The sequence below is a fragment of the Sceloporus undulatus genome, chromosome 3 (assembly GCF_019175285.1).
Source record: "Sceloporus undulatus isolate JIND9_A2432 ecotype Alabama chromosome 3, SceUnd_v1.1, whole genome shotgun sequence".
Taxonomy (NCBI): Eukaryota; Metazoa; Chordata; class Lepidosauria; order Squamata; family Phrynosomatidae; genus Sceloporus; species Sceloporus undulatus.
Genome location: NC_056524.1, coordinates 169,296,662 through 169,318,491, shown reverse-complemented (window position 1 = coordinate 169,318,491; position 21,830 = coordinate 169,296,662). Strand labels below are relative to the sequence as shown.

General features: G+C 37.7%; 1 protein-coding gene across 1 annotated transcript; it reads right to left on the bottom strand.

Annotated features, from left to right (window-relative positions):
• Positions 1 to 2,668: 2,668 nt before the first annotated feature.
• DDX21 (DExD-box helicase 21) lies at positions 2,669 to 19,904 on the bottom strand (the record flags this gene model as incomplete). The annotated part of the gene is made up of 14 exons (XM_042458458.1): positions 2,669 to 2,969; positions 5,582 to 5,626; positions 6,414 to 6,548; positions 7,193 to 7,352; positions 9,091 to 9,164; positions 9,381 to 9,500; positions 10,619 to 10,780; positions 12,193 to 12,342; positions 12,495 to 12,640; positions 13,452 to 13,637; positions 15,400 to 15,517; positions 17,074 to 17,252; positions 18,735 to 18,810; positions 19,605 to 19,904. Coding segments are annotated over 14 exons (2,079 nt in total), but the record flags the coding sequence as incomplete, so codon positions are not given.
• Positions 19,905 to 21,830: the final 1,926 nt, after the last annotated feature.

Below are 21,830 nucleotides of genomic sequence, written 5' to 3'. Positions count from 1 at the left end.
AATATCTTGGTAAAATACAGGCCTATGACTCACATCGTCATTTTCTTTCTCCTGTATGATTTTTAAACACCTTTGCCTGATGATGAAGAAGCCAGTGAAGCTCTGGAAATTTGCAACAGATTAAGAGTGCATTTTCCACCACTCTGCTGGAAAAGGGTAGTGGGAATGATAATCGAATAGCAACCTCTGGGGCAGTGATTTATAAACTCTGACCTTCCAGATGTTTTGGAATTTGTCTCCCAGAATCCAAGACCCTTAGCCAAGAGCTGAAGTCCAAAACACTAGGAAGACAAGTACACTCACTACTCTGTTGATGAATTCAAATATATAGCCATATTAGTGTGTAGAATCAGTATGTAGAGAGATCTTGTATCACCTTTGAGACTAATTGAAGAAATTGTATGAAAGCTCATGCTGTCAACTTCTTCAGTTAAGTCTCAAGGGTGCTACAAGATCTCTCTACATACTCTGTTGTGTGCCTTCAAACTTGTTTGCGGCTTAAGGATGGACCTGCCAAAATGGCATTCATGGGTACACCTGGCCACTTGATTGCACAAGTGATTGACCACATGTACAGCACATTGGTGTGTTTAATGACACCGTCACAGCATAATCATGGAGACCTTCTGTATATGCCCTTTCCACCCCTTCCCCATGGCCCCCTATTTGTTAATGTTATGGTTAAACCCACTAGTTTCCACACACCCTGTACTGTTGGCCATCATTTTGCTTCATGGTGTGCATTGGGATGATGGTGCAGCTGACCACTTGTCTGCATGTGCAATGGTGCAGCACCTTACCCTTCCTTGTCTCTGCCCTGGAGAGCAGTCTGCATGCTGGTGCAATAGTTCACTTTCCATCTTGCTTTGGTGCAAACCAGGGTTATATTGCTCGTGTTTAGCCCTAAAGCATGACTTCATCACAGATTCCTCCCATGTTGGCTACACATATCATTTAAGCAAAACAGGGTGAAACCACCTTATTGCTTGAGTTTCAGCTCTCAAGTCTACAAAAATTTATCATACTGTACTTCTTTTGCTCAGTCTCAAAGGTGCTACAAATTCCCTTTGCATACTGAAATTTCAAACCAGATTAACATGGCTCTGCCTCTGAATAAAGGTATGTGGTCACTCAGCCACAGATGGTAAAGGCAAATCCCTTCTAAAAAAAAAAATTATAGGAAAATCTCATGATAGGTTTGCCTTAGGGTCTCAGTAAGTCAGAAACATCTTGAAGGCACCCAACAAAGGTGCAGTGGACTTGTACAATTGCTTTTGGACTGGAAATCCACAATCCATCAATTGGAGCAGGGTACAAAAGGTAACACACATGAAATGGTTACCTAGGAACTTGAGAACCAGAAGTAACTGATGCTCATAGTTCTTCCACACAAAAAGCCACTCCTGGGTACTATTCTGCACTTCAGCATTATTATTATAGCTGTTGGCCAGGAAAGAATGTTATTACTAAATAACTTTTGTGCCAGAAATCCATGTCACTCTAATGTAAATTGTTCAGATATTTACCATTTGAATTAATTTATCATCTGCCTGCCTACACAAAAAGCAACTTCTCAGATACGGATATTTGAAAATATTAAGCGACATGTTCTGTTGATAGGTTTTTTTGTGGGTTTTTCGGGCTATGTGGCCATGTTCTAGAAGTTTATTCCTGACGTTTTGCCAGCATCTGTGGCTAGCATCTGTGGATGGATGCCAGCCACAGATACTGGCGAAACGTCAGGAATAAACTCTTCTAGAACATGGCCACATAGTCCAAAAAACCCACACAAAACTATGGATGCCAGCCATGAAAGCCTTCTACTTCACATGTTCCATTGCCTTACAAACACCAGTCTCCCCACAGCTGTTGCAGCTCACTGTATGGGGTTAGACAGTATTTCTGTAAGCGTCATCTCATTTTTAAAAATTCCACACACTGAAAGGAGGCAGGAGTAACTAAAATGTTACCTCAGTTTTCTTACAAAGTTGTTGGAAAATTCAAAGTTAATAGTTCAAGTGATATGTTTTCTCTTACTGAAAAACCCAAGAATTACCCATATTGCTAGCTTTGTTTCAGCATGTAGTATCAGATTCTGAAGTGTCATTCCATTAATGTTTAGTGTTATAAATCTATCAAGTCCATCCAGACAAAGGTTTGTGCTGTTTCAGGTATGAAGGGTTTGACAACATGGTTGGCTCCATAGCCATAAACGTAAGATGTTTTAAGCTTCTTCCTCCTACCACTTTACCTCTATAACATATAAAAACTTTGAGCACTCATAATAATTTTAGCAGCACCAGATACTGTCTTGGTTTGTTATTCTAGTGACAAGATGACAAATTGCAGAGCCATACTTCTGTCTAAGCCTATGCAAGGGAGAAAAGAAAACTCCAAACAGATGATCAAAATAGTGCCAGTAAGACAGTAAACAGTACCTTTAAAACCATAAGGGATGCAGAAAAACAGAAGCCTATAGGCAATACAATATGGAGTCCCCTCCACCCCCATTATCTGTTGGGAGTGTTTTGCTTGTTTAAAAAAACCCTTTGTTTCCTGTTGTTTAAAACTGTGCAATGAATTAACATTAGGACATTTTAATATGTGAGTTCTGCAACCAGAAATGTATGAATAAGATAAAACCAAGTTGGTAAAAAAGGCACACAAGAAAAGTGTAAATCAACTTTACTTCTGATAAAACAACAAAGCTAGTCCCAATTATATTTGATGGTAGCAAATGATCAAAATGCCCGGTCAAAGCTTCGTTTTTGGCCCCTGTTTCTGAATCTGTCGTTCCTGCCGCCACCTCGTCTTCCATTTCTGAAGTTGGAGCCACCACCTCGTCTCCCATTCCTGAAATCAGAGCCGCCGCCGCCACCACCTCGGCCACCTTCATTGGGTGATTCTTCAAGCTCAGGTAATTCTGTTGCCACTGAGAGTTGCCAGCGTCTTGTGTCTTGCCAGGTTTGCTAATAAAAAACAAGTTTTTTTGTCATCTTAATTGCCTCTTGGTGCAACCAATATTTACTATCATTACAGAAAATAATAAAATATAAACACTTTGGATTACACTCAGACATTTTTCACTGAAATGAAAGATGAATTTAGCTCCCTTAGTGCTTGCCCAGAAGTCCCCAAAGTAATCCTCAAAGGCAAGCAATTATAATATTTTCATTTGGCCTAGCTTTCTGTTGACTGGGTCTAATTCTGCTTAGGTCAGGCCTCGCCTAGAATACTGTGTTCAATTCTGGGCACCACAATTCAAAAAGGATGTTGACAAGCTGGAGTGTGTCCAGAGGATGGTGACCAAAATGGTGAAAGGTCTGGTAACCATGCCCTATGTGGAGTGACTTTAGGGAGCTGAGTATGTTTAGCCCCGGAGAAGAAACTGCTAAAAAGTGATCCCTGTTTAAATATTTGAAAGGATGTCATACTGAAAATGGAGCAAGTTTCTCTTCTGCAGCTCCAGAGAATAGGACCCGGAGCATTGGGTTCAAATTACAGGAAAAGAGATTCCATCTAAACATTAAGAATAACTTCCTGACAGTAAGAGATGTTTGATAGTGGAATACACTCCCTTGGAGTGTGGTAGAGTCTCCTTTGTAGCTCTGTAAACTGAGGCTGGATGGCCATCTGTCATAGGGAGTGCTTTGATTGGGTATTCCTTCATGGAGGGGTCTGGACTGGATGGCCTTTCAGGTATCTTCCAACTCTATGATTCTATGTTTCTAATAAGTTGATGAGTGATCTTGTACATTTTGTTGCTTTTGAAACTTTACCGCAGTGATAATTATTTTCATCAATATTTTACTAACGTGACTTGGTTGATAAACTATTAACATGTCTTACTTTTTTCTAAAAAGGACTGAATTCAGCATCTCAAAATTAAAATATACAGAGCGCCTGCGCCATACGCGGCTTTAACCTTATGCAGAAGGTTAAGCCGCCCAGCAATGAATGGTGCACACGCCCATGGCGCGTGCACCGCGCCAAACACATAAGCATTCCCCCATTGCAGCCAATGGGGTTTGAGCTTACGCGTTTTTCCCCATATGCAGAGGGATCCGGACCGGATCCCCACATATGAAGAGGGCGAACTGTATAAACATTTTAAAATTATGTAACAATATACAATATAAAATTTCCTCTCCAAAAAATCATAGGCATAATTGGGTAATGGCAATATTTAAAATTTTTAAATTAGCCAGTCGCCTCCATCAAATATCTAGGTGTAGATAAAATGTCTAAACATGGCATCACTAAGATGATAATGTTGGGGTCAGGCAGGTTCCATTGAAGAAAGCATTCTTTACATGGAATGGGCATAAACAAAAATGCCTTCTACTCTTATCACTAGTCTTTGAACGTTGTACAGTCGGCCTCAATATCCACAGGGGATTCGTTCTGGACCCCCTTGTGGATACTAAAATCCACAAATGCTCAAGTCTGCATTATTCTCAATGGCGGTGCGGTCATGCAGCCACACCACCATTAGGGACAACAGAATTCACCTTGTCCGTCCTTCCTCCAACCTGGCTCTCACTGATGGTGGGTGGGCAACTGGCCTCCTCCACTGCATCCGCTTCCTTCCTCCCACCTCTTCCTTCCTCCTGCCTCCTTCCTATTCCTCTTTCTCCCCTGTATGTTCCCTCCTCCACCGCCTTAACGCGGGCTTGCTGTCCAAAGATGGTTAAATCCATGGAGGGCAGACTGTTCATCTACTTTTCACTTTGTGGTCAGAAGTAATTTACATTTATACCATACTCTGTTCAGCTGACTGAAAAGTGAAAGAATTCTAAGGAAAAAATCCAAAAAACTGAGAAAGGAAACAAATGCTGCAGTATAACAACTACAGAAGAAGTTTCCTACCCCTTAGCATACAGGCAAATACTCTATATTTTATGTAATTTAACTAGAATGGTCATGACTGAAAACTACTTATAGACTGTCTGACAGGGGTCGAAGCTGCACACAAATAATAGAAATATCTGAGATTAAGAGGTAATTCACATTAGGGTCACACTGGGAATTGGCTAGGATATGGCTTGTCTTTTTCTGCATAGCAAACTTGTGCATTTAAAGAAGGCTTGTTATTAAATATTTTAAAATAGTTAAAAAAATTAATTTGTACTTATTCTTGCTAAATGTATTGGAATCTTGTGACAGACTTTCTGAGTTTAGTGAGGTCTACAGCATAACTGAGATTCTGAGTTTTAATACCGATACAAATACCTCCTCCCCAGTTTAATTACAATTATTTTGATCATCAAATTTGTATTTGTTAGTACAGTGGTACCTCGGGATACGAAATACCCAGGTTACGAAATTTTCGGGATACGAAAAAATCCCATAGGGAATTATTGTTTCGGGTTACGAATGTTTTTTCGGGTTACGAAAAAACTTTTGGTGCTTTTTTCGGCTTTTTCGCACGGAATCGCGGCTTTTCCCCATTAGCGCCTATGGCAATTCGGCTTACGAAGGCTTTTCGGGTTACGAACGGTGCCACGGAACGAATTAATTTCGTAACCCGAGGCACCACTGTACTTTAGAAATAAACATCCATTAAGTAGTAATATCTCACCTGCATTTTATTTAGTTCAGCTACAGGAATATCAAAACAAACACCCTAAACATAAAAGAAATGCATTCACTATTAGTCTCCAAACAAAGTAACTTGAAACATACTCCAGAAAATAAATAACATTTAACATGTTTTAAAACAGCATAGCAGATAAGCTCTAGTACTAAATGCCTGTTCTGTTAAAACATGCCTACTACAAGTTATTGAGTCAGAATATAAGAACAGGGACAACTGATCTAGTTCATGAACGGGTAATGCTAAAGTGCTTTCCAGAGCTGTGAATAAAAGAGACTACTGCTTTGTCTCAAGAGATTGTTGATTTATAAATAATAGAAGTCAAATAATTTGTTGGTGAATTACAATATAAAATATTTTTGTATTTATATTTGTTGTGGATTGATGTCCATGAAATCCTGTGCAAAAATATAGATCAGTCTTGAAAGTGTTGCTAGAGTTCTTTTTCCCCCTTTCCTTTTTATAATATAAATCATTGTTTCTAAACTTTCAAGCTGCCTTCATCCTTCTCTTTCACATCAATCCGGAGTACTACTAATAATGTTCTTATTGGAAAATATTGTAAGACTGAATTACTGGTACTAGTGCCTTAAGCAGTGATTCAGGCCTAAGTTTCTCTAATATAGGTTCCAAAATCTATCCTATGACAACATGATTCACAGTTATAAAAACCTTCCTTCACACCTTACCGATGTCACTTTAGATTTTCCATTCCAAACCTGTCCTTTTCATACAACAGATAACATAGGACAATTAAATGCCACAGAATAATGAATTAAGAATATCTACAAAATCTATAGATAAGAATATTGCTTACCGTCTTCCCCTTGAGAAAACGCATTCTGAACACTTTGTTGTCAATGTCCTCACCCAGCTGCTCTTTTAGACCTCGCCAAGCATAGCCAATTGAGTGCATTTCTACTGAGCACTGAAGTCTCATGGTCACATAACCCTTCAAAAGACCCAAGCAACATAGGTTTACAATAAAAATGACTGTAAGTAAGCAGTTATATAGACATATTCTTAAGCATGTGTCAAATACCCATTAAACAGAAATCCTGATTAAGTACTATTAAAGACTATTACCTATTCTAATATAATGGTTATTGGGGAGGAGGGAGGGAAGTAGTAAGTAAGAAAGAAAATGTACCGCCAAGATGATGCACACAATCAAAATTACACAGAACTATGAAAATAAAAATCTAGATTAGAGACACCTTTGGTCTGATTCAGCATGCTCTTTCACAATTTCTTGGGCTTGAATCCTACTGTTAGTCTCAAAATAGAGTAGGCCAATTGTTCAGTGAAGCTTGTATAAATATTGATTTACCAAATTACTACTGATGCAATGAGTGTAGTGTATGTAGTTGAGGCTCACAACAGGATTTAGGCCTTAATTGCAGTTAAAATGGCCACTTTGCACTGGTTCATTGTCAAAATGAAATGTTTGCATACTAACATCCAGTACACGAATGGAACCAATTGTGTGCAGGTATGTGGGAACTTCCCTATGTCATACAAATCAAGGAGAATCATTTCAGGAATGTTAGAAAGGTAAAGTTATTCTTAGAGAGCCTATGGAAGCATTATATTTACCGCATCAGAGTTAAGTAAAGAACGTTGCTCAATGGATGTGGCTCCTGAAATATGAGCCAGAGCTGCAGCCAGAGCTTCCACTGCTCCCTTTTCCTCTATCAGTCGTTCAGCAGACTGTCGGAAGTAGTCAATGGCAGATGGAGGAACAGAATCCAAAGATCTAAATGAAACATTTTAGAATTCAATATATACAAATCCACTGAAATGAAATATACATTTCATCATTATATGAAATATCCAAATAAAAAACTTAACACACTTAAGCTACATTCGAAGCACATTTGTAAGACACCATGAGTAGTGGGGATGACTTCTGAATAACGCTGCACAAAATTGTGAATCTAGAACCCTAAATTAAGTTCAGATTAAATGAGTATAAATTCATGATTTGTTACTGTGGTGCAAAATGCATTTTCCTAATCACAACATAACAGCAAATTTCCAGTTCTCTGAAGATAGCTGAAAAAAAGGTTGCTACACAGATTTTTTTTAAAAAGTACTTATTAGTTTACCCCAATACTAACAAAGAAACAAACAAAACAAAAGACAAACACTAATCAATTTCCATGACAAAACAGGTTAAAAAGAAACCATCTCAAGGATAGAATCATTTTGCCAGCAGAGAAAAAATATGTTTTTCTTTTCTTTTTTCCAGTAAATAATCTTGAATCTTCATTTTCCAAAAATCTTTTAATATTTTTATTGCTAAAAGGTATTCAATATTTTGAATACAAGTACAGTACTTTCAATTATTTCATAACATATTCTAAACACTGTATTAAATTAACTAAACAGAAAAACAGAATGTGGTTTTATCCTGAATCAGGTTACTGATTTACTGCAAAAATAATCCAGACTAAGACTTCTTTAACTGCCCTGGATCAGTGCTAGGGAATCCTGGGAATTTGTTGTGCCATCGAGCTCTCTGACAGAGAAGAATAAACATCTCACAAAACTGTAGTTCCAAGAATTCCACAGCACTGAACCAGGGCAGTTAAAGCGGTTTCAAACTGGATTATTTCTGCAGTATGTTTTAGACCTAAGTAAGCCAATAGTACCAACTCTGAACTTTGTTGAAAATCCATTTTCACAAGTAGTAGTAATGACTACTGCAAGGAAAATTTCTAACTCTGTTCTAATCTCACTTGATAAACCATTATGATTGTTCCTTATTATGTGTGTCCCTTGTTATGTATGTGATTGAAATTATGATACGTGAAAAATACATTTTTTTAAAAGTCGAGTGGCAGTTGCACCACAGCGGTTCAGAAAAGACTATATCCTAGTCTTACCTGGAGATCCCATATATTATTCAAATATTATTTTGCATTATTGTAATTGTATTGTTTTATATATTGTACACCGCCCTGATGTTTCGAAGGGCGGTATATAAATAAATCTTTTATTATTTTATTTATTATTATTTAAAATATTAATGAATTATAAAAATAAATACATGTTTTCTAAGGGCCTATAAGAATACTAAAATCAGTATCACTTAGGTGTATGCCCCACACTGCCAAGATTATGAATTCTCAAAATATATCATATTGTCACCATACAGAACAATTTCAATGCTATTTATGTATAATTTAATATTTTAAACTAATTTTATTTCTATTTTTCAAGGTGTCATTTTAGATACAAATGGACTCTGATACAATTTTAGGGGTGATTTCAATGACATACATATTTGTATCAATGTACTGTAGCTTTTTGTATGCAAGTAAAATCTGAATCAAATTAGATATCTAAATAAGGAAACATGCATATAAAGACACTGGAAACCAAGAAAAGGTGTCAACATAAATCCTCTAGAACTAAGGTTTTTGAAATCAGAAGAGACAAACATTAGCTTTAAGATTTAATCCCAAATAAAAGTAAAAAAATGAACATACTTGATTGCATCTTTACTGGAAGCTTTAATTATGTCCGTTGCTGTTGGAACACCTACACGTTTAAATGTAATCCCCTGAAATTGGAAGACAGATTGTTTAATTAACAAATAAAAAAGTGGCTGTGTTTACATTTTAATCATAACTATTTAATACTTAAAAGTCTACACTGTGTTCCTGTATATAAAATCTTACACATGTTTATATTGTTCCAATAAAAGAGATGTATGCTTGGACTAAGCTACAGAACAAACAAGAGACTCAGAAGACACAAGAAATCCAAAAGTAATTACCGCTTTCTGTTCTACTTGTTTCAGCTGATAATCTTCTTTGCGCTGATAGAAACAGATACACATCCCAGTTCGTCCAGCTCGGCCTGTGCGTCCAGAACGATGAATATAGGACTCTACATCCTTTACAAATGAAAAAATCACGAGAATTGGGTACTCTCAATTAGTATCATACTACAGTGATGCCAAGTTTAGACTTGCTTGTTGTTGCTGTGTGCCTTCAAGACAATACCAACTTATCGCAACATTAGCACAGGGTTTTCTTGGCATGACTTGTTCAGAGCGGGGTTGCCATTGCCTTCCTCTGAGGTAGAGAGTACAACTTACCCAAGGGTTTCTATGACCATGCAGAGATTTGAACCACAGTCTCACAAAGTCCTAGCCCAACAGTCAAACCTCTACACCAGACTGCCTCTCAGGTTTAGATTTACTGACATGAACAAGTGTTTAGCTAACTTTGTATAAAGACAGACAATATTATATCCTGAACAGTTACAACAGCAACAACATGGAAATCTGTTTGAAAGCTAAAGTTAAGAACTGCCTCAAAAAGCAGTTCGGCTCTGTGCAGACTGGCCATTAAGGCTGGTCTGGAGGTGGAGGAGGGGCATGGCGTACATGACACATGCCCCACCGTGATGCCATGCGCTGCTCCACACAGCATGAGGCACTGCTCTGATGATGCATCCACACAACACAGCGCCCAAAGAGTGCCTTAAAGCCATGGTGCCATGGCTATCCCACCCTGAAAAGGTCAGATCGGGGCTGTGGCATGTGGCTGCCACGACTCTGATCCGATGCAGCTGAAGGCGGCTGCAGACCACCCCTTAGGGGCCGTCTGCACAGCCCCTAAGTCATTCCTCATTCTTCCTAGGAGGATGAAAATTGTATTCACCAAGTGCACACTGTGCTTGGTTCAGAAGATGAGTTTCCATAGATTTCATCACAAATTGTCTAATGAAGACCATGTTTGCATGAATCTGCCAAAGAAAAATTCATACACTGCAGTAACTTTGATTTGACCTTACAATCCTTTGTTGAACTGAAATTTGGGGAGTTCATTAAAGGCAAATATGACAAGGGTGCAAGTGTTAGAGTAAAAGAGGGTGCCAAACAGACGGAGTCTCTCTTTGATAGAACTAAAAACTACCCCCATGTCACTAAGCAAGCAATATTAAATAATGTTTCTGTTTTTCAATGTAGATATAATAATACAGATGTAACAAATAGTAGTAATTTACCTTTGGTGGTGAACTCTGTATTACCAAATCAACCTCTGGGATATCTAAACCACGGGCAGCTACATTGGTTGCAACCAGAACTCCAAAAGCTCCATTACGAAATCCTTTCAGGGTGACTTCTCTCTGTTTTTGTGGAATGTCTCCATGTAAAGACTGTGCATCCTAAGTATAAACAACAGTTAAAATCATAGACAGAATGGTCCATGTATCAAGAGTCACAATCCCCCACACCCCAAGCAATTTAAACAAGCCTCCAGATATTCTGATGCCAGAGTATTATTTCGTCCACATTCTATCATACCTAGTACTATTCATGGACAGTACTTTGTCCAAAATATCTGTCAGGTGTTTTTGTTCCAGCTTCATGAATACCATCCCAAACAAATGTACAAGACTCTCTTGCGACAGTTGAAATGGCCTCCAATATAGCTAGACATGTAAGAAGAAAGCAAGACACCTGGCAACTCTAGGTATTCTAACACCATTCTACATCACCAAAAACTATGGAAAACTATTAAAAGAAAATGTTGACATAATATTGGAACATTTCATGAACTTGCATAATCTACTTGTATAGCATACAGAAGTCTGCCACCAAACAAGACAAGGATTGGGATGGGCAGAAGCTGATTTCAAATGCAAGCCAATGAGAGATCCACTACAGAGAAAAGAATGTGTGACACACAAAATAAACTACAGCAGTCCCTTCTCTTATGTGGGGGATCTGTTTGGGACCCCCCCACTAAGAGAAATTCCATGGATGCCCAAGCCCCGTTAAAGATAATGGAGCTCATGTCCATGGTGGCGCACGTGCCATTAATTTTTCGAGCACATGGCGCGGCTTCCAGCATATGCTAGAAGCTGTGTAGGATGCGCCCACGTATGACATGGGGACATTGTATGTCCAAAAACTCAGTAATCAATGGTTTGCTTCTGTATTCAGTGCCAGCAGTGTTGGAAATATATTCCTCTCCCCTTTCTCCTTCTGTTCCCCAAACCTGATCTTGATGGTTTTCTAGCTCCCAGACCAGGTTCAGGGTGGTACAAGGTCTCTAAGAAGCCGGAGTTGAGGATTACTGATTCTGTTAGAAACAGAAGGATTTAACAGAAGTACACTACTGGATGTTGGCCTGAGTCAAGTTACTACAATTATGTAGAAGGAAGAGCAATTAATCCTGCTTTCATTAATTTAAAAGCATTCAGAAATAAATTTGTAACTACCCTTCATTTTAAGATCAATGGCCCAAAACAGATGAGCAGAGAAGGGGGGTTTCTGGCCGCTCTAGGGGTGTGGCATTTACACAACGCATGCCCACAGAGTGCCTGGAAGCCATGCCTAAGGCGGCCCAAAGCCAGACCCAGAAGGAGCAGATCTTTTTCGCTCTTATTTGGGGCCACAGGAGGAGGTGCCCTCTGGGCCACGGTGTGTGTTCGTTGCTGCCCCGGGACTATCCTGCCTATCTACTTCACCCTAATAATTTCTTAAATTGTTCATTTTTCCCTGGTTAGACTACTGCCAACTAAAATGTAAGTTAATTTTGTAGCAATCCCTTTGAGACATCAGATCATTGTACCTGTTTAATTGAGGCGTTCAGAGCCAGTTCAGTTGCCTCTTTCTTTGTCTCACAAAAAATGATGGTACGTCCATGACTACCACTGTAGACTTGAAGAACATCTCCAATGACAGCAGCTCTTTGGGACCAATGACACTCAATAGCCAAATGCTGTTGGAAAAGAAAGTTGTACTGATTAGCAAGGAAACAGAGAATAGATCAAAGCAAATCTGTCTAAGAAATTTATTTATTTATTTTTTAAAAAATTATATTTACTATAACTGTGCAAACGTAGTCTTGGTTTAAAGGAAAAAGTTACTTACTTCTACATTCATAGCAGTTTTTTTAGTCTTCTTTCCAATAAGATCAATTTGCTCATATTTGGATTTCATGTACTTCTTCGCTACATCATAAACCCAATGTGGGCAAGTTGCAGAAAACAGTAATGTCTGCGGATTGCTTTCAGAATCTTTAACAAAACACATCTTTGTGTCATACAATGTCACAAGAAATTCCACAATGAAAGAATAAATGAGAACATTTGAAATCATATTCAAATTATTTCACATTTGAAATAAACTAAGCCCAGGTAAAAGAGTGTCCATAGAATCTAAGGCAAGAAAAGAAAAGTGAAATGACTGTGTGTCTACATTTGCTGTGATATCTTGAACATCTTCTCGAAGTATCTATGAACAAGGTTAGTTGTGAAAAGGTAATGGAAATCTATGGTATTTGTCATGTTTATTTGTCATGCAACATACTATACTTTATTTTAAAGCTGTTTAATTGAAAAATCATTTTTGAAATATCCCAATAAGGCTAACTTATTACAGTCAGGGAATGACACATTTTCAGTGTGTCATTTCTTTCATAAATATTGTGTGACACACATTTCTACTTTTAAATGAAATGGGCTGTATGCAGAATGGGCTCGAATTATTCATTTTTGAGACTCAAGTTCCGTTGTCTCCAATGGTGATAGGTGCACTTGGCCACACCATGAGGGACAGCCCCCCCCCCGCTATCCCGTTTTGGTGCATGCACACAGCCATGCCACCACTGGGGACAACAGAACCTAACAGTGATGCAGCCACACGCATGCACCGCCACAGGACAATGGGTGATGACCCTAATAGTGTTGCGGCCACTTGCATGTGCTGCCACTGGGGAGAAGGTGGGCTTGCCATTCGTGGATGGTTGAATCATCAGATGGCAAGTCTGCGGATACTGAGGGGCAACTGTACTATGATTTGAGACAACCACATAGATTATGTATTTACCTTTTTTGTAAGTGTATGCTAAGATTTCCTCTACTTGTTCAGCAAAGCCCATGTCCAACATTTGGTCAACTTCATCCAGGACAACATGCTTCAGACTGGAAATGTCCAACTTGCCATTTTGAAGGTGGTCTTTGATTCTCCCTGGAGTCCCAACCAGGATGTCAATGCCATTTCGAATTAGATCAACTAAAAGAAGTGATAACAAAATAAATACTTCCACATCTTGTAACATGTTAAAGTCTAACACTTCAGCTAATTTGAACAGCACATGTAACTATTCTGTCTCTAGATAGAAACTCATCCAGAGCAATTTTCTGAAACTGACAGACATTATTTTGGTAAAAGTCCAAATGCAAATACCACACAATGTCTACCACAGTTTAATTTGAAGGTTTTTAAATATGTATATATATTTCTGCTAAATCTCTTTGCTTCAGAAACATAATAATCTCACATTACAATCCTATGTACACCTACCTGAAAGTGAGCCCTATACACTACTTATGGGATTAGAGTGGTTGTGGCCTGAGTATTTAACTATTTCAAGTAACACAGATTTCCTATAAACTACTGGCAAATTTCTTAACTTTATGAGGTTTTAAAATAATGGCCCAGCACTACTTTTACTTTTTTAAAAAAGAACATTGTAAAACATGATTTAGTTATATTTTTAAAACACTGCCCAAGATCTTCCATAAGACACTTACGTAGGAAGATGGCACTCCATAGTCATAGCTACATGTCCAACCTGACCACTCAAAATCCACCTTAAAAGCTGGGCAGCTGCACCAAGTGAATGAGTTCCAAAGCACTGGAAAGTCAGGTGCTGAATGATGACACATCTAGCCCCCTCCCACCTGTAAGGCATTGTACAAGCAGCGCAGGGATTATTGCAATTGGCTGTTGCACAGCGCTTCGCTGGAAGTGGCTGTTCAGTGCCCCCCCTCCAGCTGCCAATTCGTATCCAGTCCCATTACAAAGTGTTGGTTATTACCTTTAAAGCCCTAAATGGCTTGGGCCCGGGTTACTTGAGGGAACGCCTCTCCCTGCACAATCCACCCCGCACTCTCAGAACAACAGGAAAATTATTACTCAGCCATCCCAAGGTGAGATTGGCGACTACCCATCAAAGAGCTTTTAGAGCAGTAGCGCCTTCTCTCTGGAACGCTCTTCCAGAAGAGATCCGCCTCAGAAGAACAGTGGAAGCCTTTAAAAAGGCATTAAAAACCTACCTCTTCCTACAAGCTTACCCTCCCAACTCCTTGTAATAAAAGTCTTCCCCTATTGACTATGATATATATATATATACACACACACACACACCCCTGATTTTAATATTTTTGAATTGTATGCTTTTAGATAATATTGGATTGTAAATCATATTAATGTTTATTAATTTGTTTTTAATGTGTTATTTCATCTTTTATTGTATCTATTTTATCTGCTGTACACCACTTTGATCTATAGGAAAAGCGGTATATAAATAAACAATTTATTAATTTATTTATTATTTCAAAACTCCCTCAGTTGGTGGGGCTGCCTAGCTTCTAAGGTGAGTATTTGTGGTCACTGCAGTGGTGAAACAACTGTAAATGTGAACCTCAATATTTACAAGGCCCTAAATCTATTTTAGGACACTCTAAATATCGAACAGAATGTGATATAAAGTGATTCATTATTCATCACACACTATGATGCTGGTAATACTGAAATTTGTTGGACATAATCCAACATGTTTAATCAAAACTAGTAGTATCCTTAATATTTTAAATAGTTTTTCATTTTCCATAAAAGTGGAACCTGTGCAGACAGGAGACAATGTGACTTCTTAATTGCTGTGTGTGTGTATGCCTTCAAGTTGCCTGTTGATTTAGGATGAGCCCATGAACTTCATAGGATTACCACCACCACCACCACAAAAAAAAAACAGCTACTTTTGATATCTTACACTGTCCGTTATATGCAGTTCCTCCATAGAAGCAAGCTACAGTCAGTTTCTTTGTGACATCTTTGAAGTCTTTGGCTACCTGCATGGCCAGCTCTCGGGTTGGAGTAAGAACAAGCACCTAAATAATTTTTTAAAAATCAATTAGTAAGGCAATAATAATTAACGCAGTGCTGTACTAATAAGGATTGAATTGCTTCATTTCAATCCTCAGTGGTTTTTAAAAAAATTTAAACATAAGAGAAAACATTATATATGCAACTTTACAACAATAAATAAAATCCTGCAGCTTGTTAGTTGTAATGAAAGCAATGTTACAAGCAGGAACACGCAGGAACTTTCCCAAAATACCAACATCAAAACCATCAAGGAAGAAAGCTCATCTGGAATGTATTTAAATTCAGCTTCTATTTTATGCTGCCATACTAAGTATTCTTATAAGGGGGCAAATCTCACTGAACAGAGTGACACTTTCTTCTGAGTAACTAACTTTACGTAGTACAGTTGACCTTCCTATTGGAGGTCTGATAGGTTGTGGTTTTGACTACCCACAGATTACCATGCCTATTAAGAGAATAGGCTGGCCCAGCAACATCAGGGCTAGCCAGAAGATAGAGGCTCCTCCCTCCATAACTGTCATCTTTCGACCTACGAGGGAGAGAATAGGCTGGCCCAGCTCCATCAGGGCTAGCCTGAAGAGGCTCCTCCCTCCAGTCCATCTGCCTTGGTCCAGGCCTCAGAGGGAGAGAAGAACTGCTGGACCTGATCCCCTTCCCCCCTCCATTCCCTTCTCCTTTTGTGTCGTGTCTTTTAGATTGTAAGCCTGAGGGCAGGGAACCGTCTATTATCCCCTCTGCTGTAAACCGCTCAGATTCCCAGTGAATGGGCGGCATATAAATAAATCCTATTATTATTATTATTATTATTAATTATTATTATTATTCAGTGTGTGCACGTAGTTTTTATGTTGATATTTTGGGAAAGCTTCTGCTTGTTGTGCATTCTTTTTCTGTGTTTTTGCCATGGGGGATGGGGCAGAATCCAGGTGTGAAGAGTCCATGATATTATGCTATCAAAGGACCAATGACAACTTTTGCCATGCTTATTCCAATTACTAATTTCAATAGTCTACACATGACCAACAATTTATGTGTAACTGAGAAGGTTCACTGAATCTGTCTGCCATGAAATGTTTAAAGGTGACACATTTATTAGCATAAGAAACCAATCTTCCTAATTCAAGTTTTAAAGGATGTTCTTACATTTTTAGTCCTTTTGAGCATGGTTAACACTGTTCAATAGAAACACTGGGACAATCATCTCCCAGTGTTCTGACCACTCTGTATTCCATCATGTATACAAAAAGTATGTACTCAATGCATGAAATCTCCCAACAGCTGCATTAAAATTTCTTTGACTTTATTTTTTATCATCCTCATTACAATGGTTTCCAATGTAGTTTACTTTCCAGATTAATTGCAGTCTTTTGAAACCTTGTTGAGATTCCTTCCAGAAAACAAATCTGACTTTTCAGTTTAAACCTGTGCCCATTTATGCTTCCACAGAAAGTCAAGGTATCCTCCATTCCCCTCCACCCTAAGAATGAGTAGGGATGTGACACAAACTGGTAGTTATATAGCTGTCTTATGTCATAATGTGGAAAACCAATCTCATTACCTTTGGAGTTCGGCCTCTTTTTCGTTCTTGGGAATCTCTCTGAAGTTTTTCAATTAATGGAATGGCAAAAGAAAAAGTTTTTCCAGTTCCAGTACGAGCTTGAGCTATCACATCTTTGCCATCATATATATATTTGAAAGTTTTTGCTTGCACCGGAAACAGGTAGGTAACTCCACGAGCTGTAGAAAACACAGGCTTTTATCACAAATATATAAATCTAGCATGATTCAACAACCACTCACCAGTTCTTGTGCAATACAAACCAATTCACAGGAAGTGAACAAAACCAAGAACTTTTATTCACAAATGGAAGAAAACAGATTCATTTTCACCAAATAATCATTTCACTAGAATAGATTAAGATATATCCAGTCCAGCATTTTAACAACACTCTCATCAATCAGATATTCCTGTTACTCATAAATGGATGATTGTCTCATAACCTCTTTCTCCTTCATTGTTTTGTGATCAGAAGTTTATTACCTGATAAGGACAATCATAAAACACATAAAAATACACAGATTATCAATTACAAAACACTTATTAAAGTTTAGCTTTGGCTACATCCACTCTGCAGGAATAATCCAGTTTGATATCACTTTAACTGCCATGACTTTGTGCTATGAAATTATGGGAACCGTAGTTTGCGAGACATTTAGCTTTCTGTCAGAGAGCTCTGGTGCCACAACAAGCTACAATTTCCATAATTCCATAGCACTGAGCCATGGCAGTAAAATAGTGTCAAATTGGATTCTTTCTGTAGTGCAGATTCAGCCTAAGTATTTTTAAAAAATACTTGTTTCTATTAACAAATAATGTTATAATTGCCAATTTAATTCTTGTCTGCGACTTGATATAAAATTGTGCATGTCAATACATGGTTTGTAACAAACCATATTGTTTAAAACTGTAAGAAATAGTAATATGGAATTTTAGTATTCCCACAAAGTTTGACTTTTGTAAAAAGTGTCTATTTCCCATTTGGGGCTTTTTCTGTACCGATTTGGCAAGTAGTTTCTTTAAATGTATTTGGAATTCTGGATAATAAAGACACTAGGTCAGGGGATCTCTTGACCTATTGCTTCCCAATAGATAAGAAAATAATAATAAGCATGTATGGATTATAGATGTAAGAGTCAGTTGGGAACTGAGAAAATCTACAAAGTGTCTTTAATCTCTGTACTTCAGCCTCCTTGGGAAGATACTCCAGTTCTCTGATTATTTGCTGCCCTTTTCTGCATCTTCTCTAGCATCATGACATCCTTACTGATGCCACAACTGCACAGAGCCAATGTTCAGTCATTCCACTGATTTATGTAACGGCATTGTAATAAGTGCCATTTTATTTTCAATTTGTTTTCTAATAATCTAAACTTAACCCTCAAGTTTGTTTTAAAGTTTTTATCTAGGTATAGTTTAAAATGTTTTTATCCACTGTGTATTGTCTCAAAGGCCCTGGAGGGCTGAAAGTAGTCTTTAAACATCATAAATAAATACATTATTAGGCTATTTTGTCCCCCTCTGTTACTTACACCAAACCTCATACAGCGTCTCTCAATCATTTACAGATATCATCAGATATCACATCTAATTACGTATTTGTTAAAAGGGATTAAAGGGGAAGTGCTTTACTCTGAATTGTAAACATTGAAAGAATATACCTTTTAGAAGGTCAAGAGTTGCTTTAGAGATATCAAAATTGGAGAAGTCTCCTTGCTTCTGTTCTTCTGTCAATTCCTGTTGGATTAAGAACAATCAGAATGGGAAATGTAAACATTAAAGCATTTCAAAAAAGTACTGGATGTCTCAAAAAAGAGAGAGATCACTGGCTATATTTTGAGAGGGAAAAAAAATCATAGACTCATGTAACTGGAAGAGACTACAAGGGCCATCCAGGCCAGGCCCCTACCATGGACAGCAGTAGCAGAAACCAATTTTTACCCCTTCATCTTCTTGTCAGGCTGCAGAAGTCTCATTTTCAGCCTGGCATTTAACATTATGTGTTTCTCTATCAGGTATGTAGATCATTTTATTTTCCCAGTTTTAAAACATCAGCTAAGATGTTTGTAACCCACTTTTTGGTGCTATTCATCTTAGTGCTAGTGCTCTTTTTACTAGTGAAAAAACCATTTTATTGTATCTGAAGCATTTTACAGTACTGCTTCACTGATAGTACTTTGTAATGAAAATGTAAGAGGCAATCTATGATGTAATTTCACTTTAGTTTTGCAAATGTCTATCAAAACATATAAATCATGGTACACAACTAGAAGCAAAATAATATAGCTATAAAGGAACATATTTTTGCTAAGAGCATGTATTGTTACAAAATCCATAGCAAAAACACCTGACATCTAATTCATTTTTATTTTTGCAGTCAGAGAATGGGACCGATACCACAGTACTTAAATCCCATATAAAACTTAAAATCAAGAGTGTCTTCTGCAACATGCTTGCCATCCAAAACCTAACAAACAAACAAAAAACCGAGTTATGTAGACAAAGTTAAACATCTAGAGAAGTCATCTTACCGGATCTTGGTCACTTTCACAATCTGTATTTGATTCTTCAGCGTTGCTTTGCTTTTTCAAGTGATCAACCCCATTACTTACAGAGGATGTTGTCTCATATTCTGCAATTACAGTTTCAATGTCATCCACCATTTCTTTCTTTTTCTTGATTTTCTTTGGTTTGGGAGGCTCCAGTTCTGAATCAGACAGCCCATTTTCCTCTGGCTGGGATTTGTGCTTTTTCACTTTTTGTTTTTTAGATTTATCTTTTTTATCCTTCTGGAAGGCAAAAATTACAAAGAAATAAAAATCAATCTCAGATTAATAGTCTCTCAGCTTTCTAGGGAGACATTTCCCCCTCACTATTCATTGCAATGCACGGTGAAAAAAATGTTATCCTATACTCTGGAGACTGAGCAGAATTTTAAAATTATTATTCTCTTTTAGTCATTTTTTGGTAATGTAGTGAAGTTTCAAAAGGTACCCATTCTTACTAGAGAAATGAAGTCTGAAAATAAAAGCTCTAAGATATGTCCCCAAACAGTTCAGTTTCAAAATTAAGTAAAGATAAAAGATTTTTAAAAATTCATATCTTTTTGCAATTTAAACATCTTTCCTGTTTACTTATATATAAAATGTACAGATTTCCTCTTTTATGATAACAAATGTGTTTAAGATTCAGTGATCTTTGTTAATTTATCCCTGCACTCGTACAGAAAATGTTCATCTTGTAACACTGTCAACAGAGATCAAAATGAAGAAAAGAACCATATAGCATATATCCTTCCTTGAAAGGCTCTTCTTTCAAGACAGCATCCACATTAGTTTAAGAACTGCTCTTGAAATATCAGCAGGCATACACTTATGAGCAATAAAGATATTTCTTTACCTCATGTCACATTTTCAGAATTGCCTTTGTTTTTAAAACAATTTTTAACACAAGGAATTTAGCAAATGACAGACTATGTTATATTGTGCCAAACAGACTTCAAACGAATGGCAGCAAGCTGTCACACTCTCTTTTTAGGTTTAGTTAAAAATCTTACTTCTAACAAATACAAGATTTTACTAGTCTGTTTCAGTTTCTCATTCTTTCGAATGATCATAATGACAGACACCATGATTTTGTTTTTTATCACTGTACATCCCACTATTCTAAAGGCAACTATTAGACATCCAGAAATCGGAGAATCAGGAAACAGATTTTACAAATGTTTCTTAGTGCTTACTTCCATAAATGGTTTTCAATACACTGCTACAGCAAAAAAAGGCTGATAAAAATAAAAGGTTAAGCATTTCAATGCATTTAAAATTTCAGTATTTGTATCTCAGTGCAATATTCTGGATGTTTAGAAGGTGTGCCACCTGTTGACCTATGGCAATCTCATGGGTTTCACAGGGTTTTCTCAGGCAATAAATATTCACAGGTGGTTTGCCATTGCTTTCCTCTGAAATACAACCTAAAGCACTTGCAGGGGATCATGGAATTTAGTGTACAGGTTGAATCTCCCTCATCCAAAATGCTTGGATTACCTGTACTGCAAATAATGAGATATCCTGGAAATGAGACCCAGTCCAAACACAAAACTCATTCTGGTTTCATTTATCTTTATACACATAGCTATTTACACATATTTTAAAATAATTTTGTGCATGAATCAAAATCTGTGTACACTGCACCATCAGAAAGCAAAAGGTGGCTCTGTATCAACCACCCATGAAAAAAGCTTTGGTTTTTGGAGTATTTTGGATTTCCAAATTCCAGATAAGGGAGACTCAACCTGTATCACTGCATTTAATTTACTCTATGTAATTCAAAGATTACATGCACTTAGGGAGTTCATGGCCCAGATGTCCTGAGATGAGACATTTTATGTAAATGGGACTTAGCTCTCAGAAGACATAAGCTCTCACTGCTGTTTACATCCAGAAAACATAGCCTGGTTTTCAAAGGAAGGATATTTTGTATGTTGGTAATAGAATTTAAATTTTATTTCCTTTAAGATGCTTGGACTCACATGGCCAGGAGGAGGATTGGCCTATCTCCATGGATATCCCTCCATACCATCTTAACTGAGAACAAAAACATCCTGACAAAATAAAGGGCTGTGGGTTGAGTGCTGGCCTACAACTCTGGAGAGTAGGGTTTGAGTCCCTCTTTGGCCATGGAAACCCACTGGGTGAACTTGGGCAAGTCACTCTCTCTCAGCCTCTGAGGATGGCAATGGCAAACTCTCTCCAAACAAA